The sequence below is a fragment of the Thalassophryne amazonica genome, chromosome 7 (genome assembly GCF_902500255.1).
Source record: "Thalassophryne amazonica chromosome 7, fThaAma1.1, whole genome shotgun sequence".
Lineage (NCBI taxonomy): Eukaryota > Metazoa > Chordata > Actinopteri > Batrachoidiformes > Batrachoididae > Thalassophryne > Thalassophryne amazonica.
Genome location: NC_047109.1, coordinates 77,448,708 through 77,465,557, shown reverse-complemented (window position 1 = coordinate 77,465,557; position 16,850 = coordinate 77,448,708). Strand labels below are relative to the sequence as shown.

General features: G+C 40.8%; 1 protein-coding gene across 1 annotated transcript in view; it reads left to right on the top strand.

The window, feature by feature from the left end:
• Window positions 1-6,949, top strand: part of ntd5 (ntl-dependent gene 5) — a 39,918-nt gene extending 32,969 nt beyond the window's left edge. Inside the window, 5 exon segments of the mRNA XM_034174626.1 lie at window positions 4,103-4,226; window positions 4,756-4,832; window positions 5,339-5,521; window positions 6,499-6,696; window positions 6,797-6,949. Of these exon segments, the coding sequence (XP_034030517.1) occupies window positions 4,103-4,226; window positions 4,756-4,832; window positions 5,339-5,521; window positions 6,499-6,696; window positions 6,797-6,882 (668 nt within the window). The 3' untranslated portion in view covers window positions 6,883-6,949.
• The last annotated feature ends 9,901 nt before the right edge of the window (window positions 6,950-16,850 follow it).

Below are 16,850 nucleotides of genomic sequence, written 5' to 3'. Positions count from 1 at the left end.
AAAAATGCTCCAATCTTATTGTAACATATACCACATTACGTGTCTGATCATAAAGATTCTTAAAAGTATGGCTTAGCCTGTCTGTGACTGAATGTAATGGGGTAAGTAATTGGTACAATTTTTACGCCGGATGCCCTTCCTGACGCAATTCCACATTACATGGAGAAATGTGGCAGGGGTGGGATTTGAACTGGGAACCTTCCTCACTGAAACCAAGTGCACTAACCACTTGACCAACATCCCTGCCTGAATGTTATGGGGTAAACACAGCAAAAATGGCGACAATGGTCAATTTCAGTTTGTACAGGGGTCAAAATTTAAAGTCACTCCAATTTTGTCAAAAGGTGATGCAAATTATTGGTTGAGCTAATAGGATTTGAAAAAAAGAATAGTTTGCACCACCTGTTATGCTTAGTTATCATACAATTCAATTAATCTTAATGTTGTTTGACCTTTACTTTAGAGACCAAACATTCAACACAGTCAGCACTATTCCATTTGGGGTCTAGACCTTTCCATATACCATTTTCAGATAACTTATTATTTATCACTATATAAATGGAAATGAACTGAATCCTCCAAATCACCATCCGATGCCATCTAGTTGCATTCTCCCCTGACACCACTTTACAATATCAAATTTCTTTCAAGATGCATTGTACACATATGACAGTGCACCTTCCTTCCTCCCCTCTTATACATCACCATTTGCTCCTCCTTTTTACAATATATTTGCACAACAGCATTTTCTTCCTTTATGTAAAATGTACCACCATTTGCCCTTTCACATTCCCTTCCTTGATACCACATTGACCCATTACTCCTGCATTGCCTCTGTTCCCTTCACCAACATGCCCATTGATGTTCTTTTCAATCACCACCATTTTGTACTTGAGTACATTCTCCATCACATCATTTAACTCAACCCAGAAATCTTATTTCTCCTTTATCTCACAGCAATTCAATTTCAATTCAATTTATTTCATTTATATAGCACCAAATCACAACAAAACTGCCTCAAGGCATTTGACACGAGTAAGGTCTAACCTTACCAACCCTTCAACCAAGTACACAGGTGACAGTGGTAAGGAAAAACTCCCTCTGTTGATGTTGAGGAAGAAACCTCAAGCAGACCTGACTCAGACTGCTTAGGCCATAATAACGGTTACAAAGTTTTTACAAAGCTAAAGAAATAGGAAACAGCAAACCAGAGTAACATCAAAAACAAAGTTCATTACTGAGTTGACCACGCAAGCAATTGCAATGCAGGCAGGGGCTCATCCAGCACCCTGGGATGCAGGGCCAGTGTTTATCAGTGGGCCAGTCCTCCTGGTAGAATATATTACAAAAGCAGACTGCAGTGTGCTGCATCAGCTTCAACCGTGGCATCTCGTGGTCAGTCCCGAGCCCTGTGGTGTGCAGCTATCAGCCTTGTTGAGACATCATCAGTACCCCAGACAGAGAGAAAAAGAGCAGAATCAGTCAGCTGGAAAAACTGCATCGAAGGTATGATTTCAGCAATAAATCGAAGAGGGAAGCAGAGAGAATACTAAGATGATTGTCAGCAACCCACAACCCACTGATGGGCATATGCACTGATGACATTTATCACCACCCCTTCTGTTTTCAGGTTCACACTCATCACCCTATCAGACATTTACTTAACCAACACACTTGTCACAATAATGTTATAGTACAATTTGAGCCCTCCAATGCTCCTGGCCTCATTTCCCTTCCACTTTGTCTCACATACACACAGAATATCTACCTTTCTCCTCTCCATCATATCAGCAAATGCTTGCCTTTCACCAGTCATACTGCCAACATGCAACATTCCAAATCTCACATCAACACTTCTTACCATCCTCATCGCCGCCTGCCACACACTCTTCCCCCTCTCCTTCTTTAGCCAAAAGTAACTCAGTTTCCACTAGCATCCTGCTTGAAAACAGTACTGGTGATGGGTGAGGTCAACCCTCTTCTTCACAGACTAAGGTTAATTGGTCCTAGCACAAGGTTCTGTGCTAGGACCAATTTTATTCACTTTATACATGCTTCCCTTAGGCAGTATTATTAGACGGCATTTCTTAAATTTTCATTGTTACGCAGATGATACCCAGCTTTATCTATCCATGAAGCCAGAGGACACACACCAATTAGCTAAACTGCAGGATTGTCTTACAGACATAAAGACATGGATGACCTCTAATTTCCTGAAGTTATTGTACTTGGCCCCACAAATCTTAGAAACATGGTGTCTAACCAGATCCTTACTCTGGATGGCATTACCCTGACCTCTTGTAATACTGTGAGAAATGTTGGAGTCATTTTTGATCAGGATATGTCATTCAAAGCGCATATTAAACAAATATGTAGGACTGCTTTTTTGCATTTACGCAATAGCTCTAAAATTAGAAAGGTCTTGTCTCAGAATGATGCTGAAAAACTAATTCATGCATTTATTTCCTCTAGGCTAGACTATTGTAATTCATTATTATCAGGTTGTCCTAAAAGTTCCCTGAAAAGCCTTCAGTTAATTCAAAATGCTGCAGCTAGAGTACTAACGGGGACTAGAAGGAGAGAGCATATCTCACCCATATTGGCCTCTCTTCATTGGCTTCCTGTTAATTCTAGAATAGAATTTAAAATTCTTGTTCTTACTTATAAGGTTTTGAATAATCAGGTCCCATCTTATCTTAGGGACCTCATAGTACCATCACCACAATAGAGCGCTTCGCTCTCAGACTGCAGGCTTACTTGTAGTTCCTAGGGTTTGTAAGAGTAGAATGGGAGGCAGAGCCTTCAGCTTTCAGGCTCCTCTCCTGTGGAACCAGCTCCAAATTCGGATCAGGGAGACAGACACCCTCTCTACTTTTAAGATTAGGCTTAAAACTTTCCTTTTTGCTAAAGCTTATAGTTAGGGCTGGATCAGGTGACCCTGACCATCCCTTAGTTATGCTGCTATAGACTTAGACTGCTGGGGGGTTCCCATGATGCACTGAGTGTTTCTTTCTCTTTTTGCTCTGTATGCACCACTCTGCATTTAATCATTAGTGATTGATCTCTGCTCCCCTCCACAGCATGTCTTTTTCCTGGTTCTCTCCCTCAGTCCCAACCAGTCCCAGCAGAAGACTGCCCCTCCCTGAGCCTGGTTGGGGCTGGAGGTTTCTTCCTGTTAAAAGGGAGTTTTTCCTTCCCACTGTCGCCAAGTGCTTGCTCACAGGGGGTCGTTTTGACCGTTGGGGTTTTTACGTAATTATTCTATGGCCTTGCCTTACAATATAAAGCACCTTGGGGCAACTGGTTGTTGTGATTTGGCGCTATATAAATAAAATTGATTCATTGATTGAACCCAGGCTGAGCCTGAAATGGAATGAATATTCAAAGTGTGATCTGCATATGTGGTTTTGCAAAATTTATGCTGGAGGTACTTCCTGATGCATTCCTCCTCATTTATCCAAGCTTGAGATAGCACTCCGAATACAGTGGCTTGTGCATTCAGTATGGCTGAGTTAGGCAAGTTGCATAATACACAATACATAAAAATAACTTTGTTCTAATCAAAACTATATTTTGAAAGAAATGTAGCAAACACAACACAGATATAGAAATTAATGCCCCAAGTGGTCATTTTAAAAGAATTGAAAAAAGTGGAATTTTAATAAATAATCATAAATATGAAAACTTTAGGCTACATACTTGAATTCCGAACAAATCCCCCAATACACCAGATTACACCACTGGATGGATGCGGAGATTAAGATTTTTTTTTTAGCCTTTTTATGCTTACAGTCTCATTGCAGGGGTGGTGGCCAAGTGGTTAATGCACTTGGTTTCAGTGCAGAAGGTTTGAGGTTCAAATCCCATCCCTGCCACATTTCTCCATGTAATGTGGAGTTGCCTCAGGAAGGGCATCCGGCGTAAAACCTGTGCTAATTCAACATGCAGATCCACCTTGGATTTGCTGTGGCGACCCCGAGTGCAAACAAGGGAGCAGCCAAAGGGACTTACTTAATATGCTTACAGTCTCATGTAAAGCTCATTTGGAAGATATTACTTAAACAATGTTTCTTAATTAATGCTTAAATTTGTCCCCTTTCAGAGACCCTGCCAACTAACCCCACTGCTGCCCGAACCTGCCCAGTGCCTGATGATGTCATCAACACCTTTAGGATCCAGGGCAGCACTGCCGTAGGAACCTTCATCCACTACAGTTGTCTGTCTGGGTGAGAGAGAGAGAGAGAATAACAGGACAAGTGATAGAAACTGGAGGTTGTTTCTGGGGATGTGTAGGCAGAGACTATGAAAACCTAAAAGGATTTATAGGTAGAAGTGGAGGAAGCGAGAGTAGGAGGATTGGAGTGTGAAGAAGAGGCTGAGAGTGTGATGGAGTGTAGGGAAAAAGGCTTGAATTCTGAAGGGGTGATGGGGAATGACAGGTGATGAGTGATGAATGGCAGGGAATTCATTTTGATCTCTCCCTGACGATCACTATATTGAACTAACTCGGTCATTACCGTCTAATCATGTATTGAGTCCCCTCTGCACCGTGAGTCATGCATGGGATAAGATAAGCCTGAGCGGATATGCCAGTCACAACTGGGAATGCAAAAAGTATACCCCTACTGAAAGAGACAGTTAAAAATGAATCATGTTCATCTCTTATTCCTTTACATCAGTGTATTTAGGTGCAGCTACGAAGCCATCAGTGCTGGATATGTCACGTCACTTTTAACACTTGTTTCTCTTCTGCAGAGCTGCTATAGTGGGGAGCAGTGAAAATTTCTGTCAAGACAATCAAACCTGGAAGTACACTCACCCCACATGTAAAAGTAAGTGTGCGTGTGCAAGTACTATAATGTGCATGATAGTGGACATATACTGCAGTACATGCATGTGACAATGCACATATACTGCAATGAGCGAAGTACGTATGTGGATGAGAGTGCACATTTACTACACTGACTGCAGTATATGTGTAGATAGTGCATATACGATTGCAGTATATGAAGATGATCGTGCATTTCTTCTTGCATAATTTTTGCAGATGCAGGGATGTTGCTTATATTAGCTGAATGGAGACCACACGTCCATGTTATATATATGATTTGTGAGTGTGGAGATGTGTTGAAGGCCTTCCTCTCCAGCTTTGCAGTACCATTCTGCCATCTGCTGACTAAAACTGATAATGCATGGCCTTATGTTCAGCAGTAGGGGAAGGGGAACTTCCTAAGTCTTTCTTGCATCATCATGCCTGTGATATTATTGAGTGCAGGTCCTATTTGGTAAATTTCTGGTAAGCAGACTGTTAATGAGTTCTCCATATCTAATGTCTCAGAAATGCATTGCCTGCCTCCTAAAGAAGTGGAGAAGGGCTTTGTGGTTGCTGTCCGAAAGTCTGAGTATGAGGTGGGCTTTGAGATCCATTACCTTTGTAAAAAGGACTTCCTCCTGGATGGACCACAAAGAATCACCTGCCTGTCAAATGGCAGTTGGAGTGCTTCCTCACCATACTGCAGAGGTGAGTGAAATCCTAGACGAGGGGTGCCCAAGTTTGGTCCTCGAGATCTACCTTCCTGACACTCTTAGGTGTCTCCCTGTTCCAACACATTTGAATCCAATGAAAGACTTGTTAGCAGGCTTTTAATGAGCCTTTCATTGGATTCAGGTGTGTTGGAGCAGGGAGACAACTAAGAGTGTCAGGAAGGTAGATCTCGAGGACCGAACTTGGGGACCCCTGTCCTAGATGATCCAAATGGTAACAAGCTTATGTGTGATGACCAGAAATCAGTCTAAAAACGTGAGATCTAATGAAGGTTTTCATGTGCTCATCATATGCTGATTTATTTGAAGGTCAAGGTGTCAGAAATTTATGTACATTTTAAAAAAAGATCTTGTATCAGGGTGTGCAGAAAGGTGTTCTATCAAAATATACTACAACTTGTGCAGAAAATTTAAAATAAACTTGAATACCATGGAAGATGAAAGTGGAACATTACCATGTTCACATTACTGAGCTCTGAAGCTTCCATCCAGCCAAGCTTCCATTCTCTATACCTGCTTCCTCCAGTTAAGGGTCCTGGGGGTGGCTGGAGCCTACCCCAGCAGTCACAGGGCATGAGGCGGGGTACAACCTGGACAGGATGCCAAGTGTTTTATAGGGACACATAGAAAAATACATTCACACCCACCGTCAATTAAAAGTTTCCAATTCACCTAACATGCATGTTTTTGGATGTGGGAGGAAGCGGGAGCACCCGGAGGAAACCCTCACAGAGAAGCCCCAGGTGGGAATCAAACCCACAACCTTTTTGCTGTGAGGTAACAGTGCTAACCACTAATCCACCGTGTTGCCCTCTGAAGCGGATGGTCATTATGTGTCTATAGCCACATTAAAGTGTTGTTAAATGAGATGTAATTAAGAGTATAAAACAAGTCATTTAACATGACCATACACTCTTTATACTATAGTTTAATGCTTTGTTGATCATTTCCCAGCTCGCTGTGTCATCCCTGCTCAGCGAAGCCGCGTAGTGATCGGCGGAGAGAAGCGCTGGCCGTTTGATGTCACGGACACCATGGTTCCCCACAGAGAAAATGTGACGTTCTACTGCAAACATCCTAATAAGCAGTGCAGCTTCACTAAAACCCAAACCTGTTTTGATGGAAAACTGCAGCCACCAGGGTGTTACGTTGGTAAACACTGGCCACTTATCTCTCTCTTATCTACGGGTTTCAGTTTGTCGTCATTGGTTGACATTACTGGGAGTTTGAACTCTTTTTCCTTGATTTTCAGAACCAACATGGTTGCAGTACAAACTCTTCCCTCACCGTCTGGTCTCAGAGATTGAAGCGTGTGAGCATGGTGATGTGGATGGATGACCTAACCTCGACCTCTAAACATCGTGTCACCTGAGGAAAACTACACCAGCACTCTACCCCATCGTATATCCTACCATATCTCACGGCATGTCGTGATTCAGCATCACGAAATATACGTTAATCTATTGGTTCATGATACTGTCATGAAAAGTGCAAAATTTTCATTAGGGGAGCATGAATTTAATCTAATACATTTTGTGACAGCTGCACGAAATTTAAAGTGCTGCTGGGGTGGGGGGGGGTGGGGTGTGGGGTGGTATGGTTATGGTTAGGGGAAGGAGTAGAGTTAGGTTATGGTTAGGGGGAGGGTTAGTCATAGCAAGATCAAATACAGCCGGGTGCAAAAAGTTTCAAAGTTTTAGCACATGTTTGTGTTGAAAGATTTAAATTGAAGCAATTTACAAGGGGTGTAGTTTTTTTAAGAACCAAAAGCAATTGGGCACATGAAAAATAGTCTTGAATTTTATCAACTAGGGATGAAGACAAGAAGGGCTATAGTAATCTGACATTTGACCCCAGTGGCTGTGCCCTTTACCCAAATGATTGATCTCTATGTGACCTTGCCAGTGCAAATCTGAATCCACCCATGTGTGTATGCCACATTTAATCTAAACTGGGTTGAAAATCAAATTCCTTTCATTGACCTTTACCAAGAAGTTGTTGGGACCAACCTTTGTTGACATCAGGTTTGACAGAAATCAGCAAAAGAACTTTGGGGCAGGGCAAGAAACAGCCAGCAATGACCTTGTCCCCAGTGATTGACCTTTGGTAAATTTGACTGGTTAATTTCAGAATCCACCACCATATGTGTGACAAGTCTGGTGGGGGTTGAAATGGACAGCTTAACTTCTGACCTTGACCAAAGCAAACTCTTGAAGGGCAATTCTGGGGTCAGTCTTCACCCACATGCCAGGTTTGGTGGAATAGGACCTGGGAGGAGTTGGGGAACAAACAGACACACATTGTTGAAATTATAGTGTGAGACCACTGCCAAGAAGGGAAGAGTTTTCTTGACATTTGTTTGTCTGTCAGCAGTGTACCTCAAATTGTTGAAGTTAAATTTTCTAGAAATGGTGATCTTGGAAACAGATATCGATTTTGAGCTGATCTGATTCAAAGGTGTGAATTAAGGATATTCCTTCATTAAAAAAAAATAGGCCAGTTTTTTTTTTTTACATTTTCATCAATTTCTCAAATAAAAATTAACAGCTCTTGATTTGAAAAAAAAAAAAGACTGCCACTGTCAATAAAAGTGTAACTTTTTGCAGATCTGAATAAAATTCCTGCTGGAGTGTGTCACAATTATCCAAATGATTTTTTTTTTTTTTTTAACTCCGTGCACCAGCGAAATGGCAAAGCAGGGTATTGTTTTCATTGGTGTGTGTGTGTGTGTGCATGCGCCTGTTTGTGAAGACATTAACTCAAAAACAGGTGTATGCATTTCCTTCAGACCTGGAGGGAATATTATTTGGATAGATATTGTTTGGTCAAAGATAAAAAGGTCAAGGAAAACACCTTTTTTGGTACATTTCAACAACCACAAAGCCTAGATGGATAATCTTAAAGTATATACTGATCAGAAAAATATTTGTGATTGATTTGTATAAATAACTTCATAATGAAGTTACATGATGAAATCATACACTGTCAAAAGTACCAGTACTGACAAATGTATGGTATGCCCATCGGTCCTCTGATGCTTTTCAATTTTTTAAAGCAACATTTCGATTTAGAAACAAGAACCTATTACAAATGTGCAGTTGAGACAATGTGAAATCAGTGAGTCAAAATATATCAAGTCATACATTGTGAATAAGTAAAATATGATCAGTTGAATTCAGTTCAGGTGACTGGCTTAGACATTGTGAAAGATTTGTTGTGGAAAAAGTCCCAGTTTGCTTCAGGCCATTGTCAATCTGCTCTGTGAATAACTTATGAAGAATTGGCTGAATGTGAGCATATAAAGCAGTTCTGTATATTTTATATTTCATCTTACTGCTTTTGTCAGCGGTCACATTATCCAATACAGGGCACTCAGGCAGTACATATTTCTGCCAAGGACTATCAGTCCCCTATTCATCTGCCGTTATATTAACTAAGTCAAGGTGTAAAGTGTACAAATAAGAAAGAAGCCAATGAGAGACACTGCAAAAATATTATTAAAAAACTAGTAGCAGTGGCATTGGTGACTGTTAATTTCAAGCTACATGTATAATAAAGCCCATAAGCAAATTAGACAGGGACACAGGATTTGCAATTTTGCCTCTACTCCACCAAACTGGAATTAAAATGAAAATGAAGTTGTGGTTGGAGTGTAGACTTCCAACTTTAAGTTATGGTGCTTCGCAAAAATGATCACGTTCAAAATTTAGGAATTATGGCCCATTTGTATACAATCCCACTAATTTCAGAAACAAGTAAATGGACAAACTAAATACAAGTATTAATTTTAATAATTTATAAGTAATCACTTTTATAGCCACTTTTTTTCAGATACGTCAGAGGATGGATACATGAACATTTGTAAGTCACTGAATACGAAAAAAATTTTTCACCAAAAGCCAGATAAATTTTTCGAATGGTTTCCAGGTGCCAGTCTCTAACAGCTTCTGAAAAAATTCTGATGGAAAAAAACCCAAATCATTCCGCCATTTCCAGACAATGAAAATCTGACAACGGGGCGGGACCACTCCTTCCACAAGGCGTGCTCACAGGCGAATGACGTCACCGACAGGCGTGGAAAAACTCACGCATCCGCACGAGGGTTCAAGCTTGTCTGACGTGAAAACATATGAATCAAATCCATATAGTTTAAAAAAAAATAAAAAGGTACGATACTTTATGGACAGACCTCGTACGTCTTGGATTTAATTTACACCAATCATTAAGAGATGTAAACAGTATTATATCTGTGTGGGGTAGGCACGTCTTAAGAACTGTGTTAGAAGGAGATTCATGAGGGAAGCCACCAAGACACCCATGACAGCTCTATAGGGGTCACAGCTGTCTCTGGCTGTGAATGGAGAAACTACAGTGCAGCTTTTTTTCAGTTGTATTTCCAAATACAAATTGGATGCAGAATGTGTGCAAATGGTCTCAAAATGGTTAATGAAATATTTTTGTAAAACCCCTTGACTTAAAGCTTACAATACAGGCACATCTTAACGGCTTCATTTTAAATTCATTGTGATTGCGCACACAGGCAAAATTACAAAAACTGTGCCTGTCCAAACAGGGTATTGGGGGGACCCATGGAAAAAATCCCTACTGGAAAATAAGTTGTATCATGCAAAGTTTCTGATTAAAACCTGTTTTAATCACCAATGAAAAGAGTTGTTGCAAGACAGGGTTAGGTTGTCCAAACTATTGAGAGAGGGTGAGCACTGCATTAGGTGGTTGTAAATGTTACGGTTACACTTCCTGTCAGGCAAATAAGTATTTGATCCACTGTCGATTTTCCCACCTACAAACAATGGAAAGGTATGTAATTTTATGGTAAGTACAGTTCAACTGTGTGAGAGAGAAAATTAAAAAAAAAAAATCAGAAAATCACATTGTATGATTTTTAAATAATGAATTTGCATTTTATTGCATGAAATATGTATTTGATACAACAGAAAAAAAACAGACCAAACTAACAGGTCTGTGAGAGCCAGAATTCTGCTTGTTTGTAGCTGCATCAAATACTTATTTCATGCAATAAAATACAAATTAATTACTTTAAAATCGTACAAAGTGATTTTCTGATTTTTTTTTTTTTTTTTTTTAGATTCTGTCTCCCACAGTTGAAGTGTACCTCCGATAAAAATTACAGACCTCTTCATTCTTTGTAGGTGGGAAAACTTGCAAAATCGATTGTGGATCAAATACTTATTTGCCTCACTGTATGACAATAAATTGTGATGAATGATACAAGTTTTGTTCCTGTTTTTTTCCTACACCCTGTCCAAACACAACAAACTGTAACTTTAACCACACATGTTGATAAAACAAAACCATCACATTCTCAAAGCATGTGATTATAATATAATGTATAATAGATTAATACTGGCAACAAGCCCAGACATGTCCAGGGACAGACGGGGCGAGGGCATATTAAACAAGCAAAATGAACTTGCCTTTTCGATTTATGCGATGCATCAAAGTAAACCAGATTTTAATCAGTTTATCTCATTTGTATGCCCTTGATGTTGGTGCTTCATATTGTGATAAGCAACCCCCAGTTATTCTGATGAAATCTTCTCTTGATTGTTGATATGACTGCCTCCTGGAGGGTGTTCTTAGTCTGGCCACCTGTTTCTTCAACAAGGATAGGAATTTTCATATTTACCACCCACAGCCATGATCTTGGCATTCATGGCAACCTGAAGGCCTAAATGTAGTCTTTTATCATCTACAGTGTGACAAAGTGTAGATTAAAGTAGTCATTAAAACCGCATACAATCCTTAAAACGTAGGCGCATAGTGATCCCCCAAATAGATTACACATACGACTTCCTATCACTTTGAGTGTTTTGTTAACAAACATTGTAATTTTTATTAGATACTAAAGATAGTAATTGTTCTCCCCCACCCACCCGAACAAAGTATCACTGGGGAATATAGTCAAGAGTGCAGCCTGTCTGAACATGTATCACATCTCCAAGGCCATGTGGCCAAAATGACCCAAACTTGGCACATACGAGGGCTGTCAATAAAGTATAGGTCCTTTTTATTTTTTTCAAAAACTATATGGATTTCATTCATATGTTTTTACGTCACACATGCTTGAACCCTCGTGCGCATGCGTGAGTTTTTCCACGCCTGTCAGTGACATCATTCGCCTGTGAGCACTCCTTATGGGAGGAGTCGTCCAGCCCCTCGTCGGAATTCCTTTGTCTAAGAAGTTGCTGAGAGACTGGCGCTTTGTTTGATCAAAATTTTTTCTAAACCTGTGAGACACATCGAAGTGGACACGGTTCGAAAAATTAAGCTGGTTTTCAGTGAAAATTTTAACAGCTGATGAGAGATTTTGAGGTGATACTGTCGCTTTAAGGACTTCCCACGCAGTGGGACGTCGCGCAGCGCTCCAAGGTGCCGTCGTCAGCCTGTTTCAAGCTGAAAACCTCCACATTTCAGGCTCTATTGATCCAGGACGTCGTGAGAGAACAGAGAAGTGTTGTGTGGGCCGCCAGAAGAGGAGGTACTGCTGGCCCACCACCAGAGGGCGCCCTGCCTGAAGTGCGGGCTTCAGGCACGAGAGGGCGCTGCCGCCACGGACACAGCCGGGAGTGACAGCTGTTACTCATTACTTCCTGACAGCTGTCACTCATTCTTCATCATCTCACTCCATAAAACCCAGACGTCATCTCCACCTCATCGCCGAGATATCATACTTCATTGGAGGTAATATCATCAGCCATTTGTGTTTATCTTAAGCTGTATATTGTGAGTGTTTGCAGGAGTACCGGTCCCTCTTCCTGTGGAGGCTGAGTGAGTGCAGGACAGCACTCTTTTCCTCTGAGGGACTACTGTAAATACATCAGCATTCTGAGTGAGAGGTGGAGGTGGCATTCCCACCGTTGTTGTTACTGGGTGTACACACACCCACACTTGACTGTCTTTGTTCTCGCCAGCAGTACCAGATCCGACAGTCGGGGACGGTGATCACCTGGGAATTCGGGACTTGGCGGCTCCAGTATTCACCAGGTTCTGTGGCGGCGGAAATCGTGTGGTTCCGGCTCTTCTCAGGACAGACGTCTTCTATCCTCGAGCCTGCCCATACGTCACCTTTGTGGATTGACTGTAATTATATTCTGAGATTGTCTGTATATTCGTTGTGCACATTTCACAACATTAAATTGTTACTTTTTGGCTCATCTATTAGCCGTTCATTTGCGCCCCCTGTTGTGGGTCCGTGTCACTACACTTTCACAACAAGAAGGTTCAGAAGAAGTCGGTTTCAGCATTTTATCCGGATATTCCACTGTTAAAGGAGATTTTTTTAATGAAAGACGTGCGGACGGGTCCGCCGTCGGGATGCAGCCGGAAAAACACCTCCGTGTTGATAACCATTTGTAAAATCTAGGCGGCTTTTGATGGCTTTCAGTGGAGTGAGTATATGAGAAATTGTTTAACAGCTGGACATGTTCCAACTTGTCCTTAAGGCTTCCAACACAGGTGTTTTTCCTGTGGCGGAGCGTCGCAGTGGCTGCGAGCCGACGCTGCAATCCGTCCGCACGTCTTTCATTAAAAAAATCTCCTTTAACAGTGGAATATCCGGATAAAATGCTGAAACCGACTTCTTCTGAAACTTCTCTGTTCTCTCATGACGTCCTGGATCAATACAGCCTGAAATGTGGAGGTTTTCAGCTTGAAACAGGCTGACGACGGCGCCTGGGAGCGCTGAGCGACGTCTCGCTCCGTGGGAAGTCCTTAAAGCGACAGTATCACCTCAAAATCTCTCATCAGCCGTTAAAATTTTCACTGAAAACCAGCTTAATTTTTCGAACCGTGTCCACTTCGATGTGTCTCACAGGTTTAGAAAAAATTCTGATCAAACAAAGCGCCAGTCTCTCAGCAACTTCTCAGACAAAGGAATTCCGACGAGGGGCTGGACGACTCCTCCCATAAGGAGTGCTCACAGGCGAATGACGTCACCGACAGGTGTGGAAAAACTCACGCATGCGCACGAGGGTTCAAGCATGTCTGACGTAAAAACATATGAATGAAATCCATATAGTTTTTGAAAAAAATAAAAAGGACCGTTACTTTATTGACAGACCTCGTATGTCATCCTAATGTGTGGAATAATCACCATAGCAACAGTGACCTGATTTGAATATTCATTTCTTTATGGGGTTCACAGAGTACAAAATCATGCTTTGGTGCATCGTGTCTAAAATACTTTAGATAGGCACACAAAGTTTTTACACAACTGACTCCAAGGTAGAGGTGGGCGATACCGGGAATTTTGGTCTTGATCTGATACCAAGTAAATACAGGCCCAGTATCGCCAATATTGATACCGATACTTTTTCATATTTAAGCTTCATAGATCCAAAGGATCCAAAGGACCTAGGATAGATTTTTGCCAAATATTGTATGTGACAACAAAATTATTATCACAATCAACATTTTTGTTTAAAAAAATATCACTTAACACAACTTAAAACAAAATCTCCTGAGGTAGAGGGCTGACAAACTACAATAGAACAAAAATTAACACACCACAACAAATACTGTAAACAGTTTCAAACTTATTCTGTTTTTCAAGTCGAACAATACAATAAAATAATACAAAAAATAAGGAATTTCTTCCCTTCATAGCACTTCTCTTGAGTATCGATCTTTTTACACGAGGATCGTTCAATATCAATACCAGCGTTGGTATCGATATTATTGATATTAGGATCGATCCGCCCACCACTACTCTAAGGCATTTGCTAGGTGCCAGATGACCTCACTATTTAGGTTATGAGGTCATCCAGTGCAGAACCTTCCCGAGAGCTGGGAAGGGGATTTAGTGGTTCATGGCTTGTTGCTCATTAGTGTGTTCTTTCTTTGTATTGCTGAGTGAAGAGTATTTTAATGAGCCTGACTTGAAGGATCTCCAGAGTTGTTTTTGACTTGTACACAACAAGAGCTGAGTGACATTTCACACAGCTTCGATTAAGATGGGATGCACTGACTACACCTGATCAAGACTCACTTCTTCTGTAATTTTGGATTTGTTAAATTTAGCAGTTGGGGCAGTTTAGCCCAGTTTGCAGGCAGCAAGAGACGGAGGGTGAGTTGCAAGAAACCAAGGTGTTTTAATGTTCCCAATGGTGACAAACAGCACAAAACAGTGACTTGGAGGGAATGTGGGGAAAAAAGTCCAAAATCGACAAAGTAATCCAACAAACAAAATACACTAACAAAATACACCAACTGCAAGGAGGTGACAAACAACACTCTTGGTACTTAGAAAAACCACAGAGGGACCAACATGAAGGAACCAGCAAAACAAAACAAGCAGGAAGTGGTACTTAAATACCAAACCAACTAATGAACAACAGCTGTGAGACAAGGTCAAAGGTCAAGTGAACTTAAAGGAATACAACCCCTGGCAATAATTATAGAATCACCGGCCTCGGAAGATGTTCATTCACAGTTGTTTAATTTTGTAGAAAAAAAGCAGATCACAGACATGACACAAAACTAAAGTCATTTCAAATGGCAACTTTCTGGCTTTAAGAAACACTATAAGAAATCAGGAAAAAAAATTGTGGCAGTCAGTAACGGTTACTTTTTTAGACCAAGCAGAGGGAAAAAATATGGAATCACTCAATTCTGAGGAATAAATTATGGAATCACCCTGTAAATTTTCATCCCCAAAACTAACACCTGCATCAAATCAGATCTGCTCGTTAGTCTGCATCTAAAAAGGAGTGATCACACCTTGGAGAGCTGTTGCACCATGTGGACTGACATGAATCATGGCTCCAACACGAGAGATGTCAGTTGAAACAAAGGAGAGGATTATCAAACTCTTAAAAGAGGGTAAATCATCATGCAATGTTGCAAAAGATGTTGGTTGTTCACAGTCAGCTGTGTCTAAACTCTGGACCACATACAAACAACATGGGAAGGTTGTTAAAGGCAAACATACTGGTAGACCAAGGAAGACATCAAAGCATCAAGACAGAGAACTTAAAGAAATATGTCTCAAAAATCAAAAATGCACAACAAAACAAATGAGGAACGAATGGGAGGAAACTGGAGTCAACGTCTGTGACCGAACTGTAAGAAACTGCCTAAAGGAAATGGGATTTACATACAGAAAAGCTAAAGGAAAGCCATCATTAACACCTAAACAGAAAACAACAAGGTTACAATGGGCAATCGTGGACTGTGGATGACTGGATGAAAGTCATATTCAGTGATGAATCTCAAATCTGCATTGGGCAAGGTGATGATGCTGGAACTTTTGTTTGGTGCCGTTCCAATGAGATTTATAAAGATGACTGCCTGAAGAGAACATGTAAATTTCCACAGTCATTGATGATATGAGGCTGCATGTCAGGTAAAGGCACTGGGGAGATGGCTGTCATTACATCATCAATAAATGCACAAGTTTACGTTGATATTTTGGACACTTTTCTTATCCCATCAATTGAAAGGATGTTTGGGGATGATGAAATCATTTTTCAAGATGATAATGCATCTGGCCATAGAGCAAAAACTGTGAAAACATTCCTTGCAAAAAGACACGTAGGGTCAATGTCATGGCCTGCAAATAGTCCGGATCTTAATCCAACTGAAAATCTTTGGTGGAAGTTGAAGAAAATGGTCCATGACAAGTCTCCAACCTGCAAAGCTGATCTGGCAACAGCAATCAGAGAAAGTTGGAGGCAGATTGATGAAGAGTACTGTTTGTCACTCATTAAGTCCATGCCTCAGAGACTGCAAGCTGTTATAAAAGCCAGAGGTGGTGCAACAAAATACTAGTGATGTGTTGGAGTGATTCCATATTTTTTCCCTCTGCTTGGTCTAAAAAAGTAACCGTTACTGACTGCCACAATTTTTTTTCCTGATTTCTTATAGTGTTTCTTAAAGCCAGAAAGTTGCCATTTTAAATGACTTTAGTTTTGTGTCATGTCTGTGATCTGCTTTTTTCTACAAAATTAAACAACTGAATGAACATCCGCCGAGGCCGGTGATTCCATAATTTTTGCCAGGGGTTGTATAAGATAGCTAAAAACTAATAGACCACAGAAGGCAAGTAGAAACAAACATGGCCCTAACAAAACATAACCTAGGAAAGACCACAAAACCAAAATACAGGTTCCAAGACTACATGGTACAAAAATAAACACAGAACACAAAAGTGAACAAAGTGCAGCAGTGGAAAAACTGACAAGGAGACAAACACATAAATGAGGAGGCAACAAAATCAACTATAACAGGAACTAAGCAATAACCAAAACTACATCTTGAAACAAAAG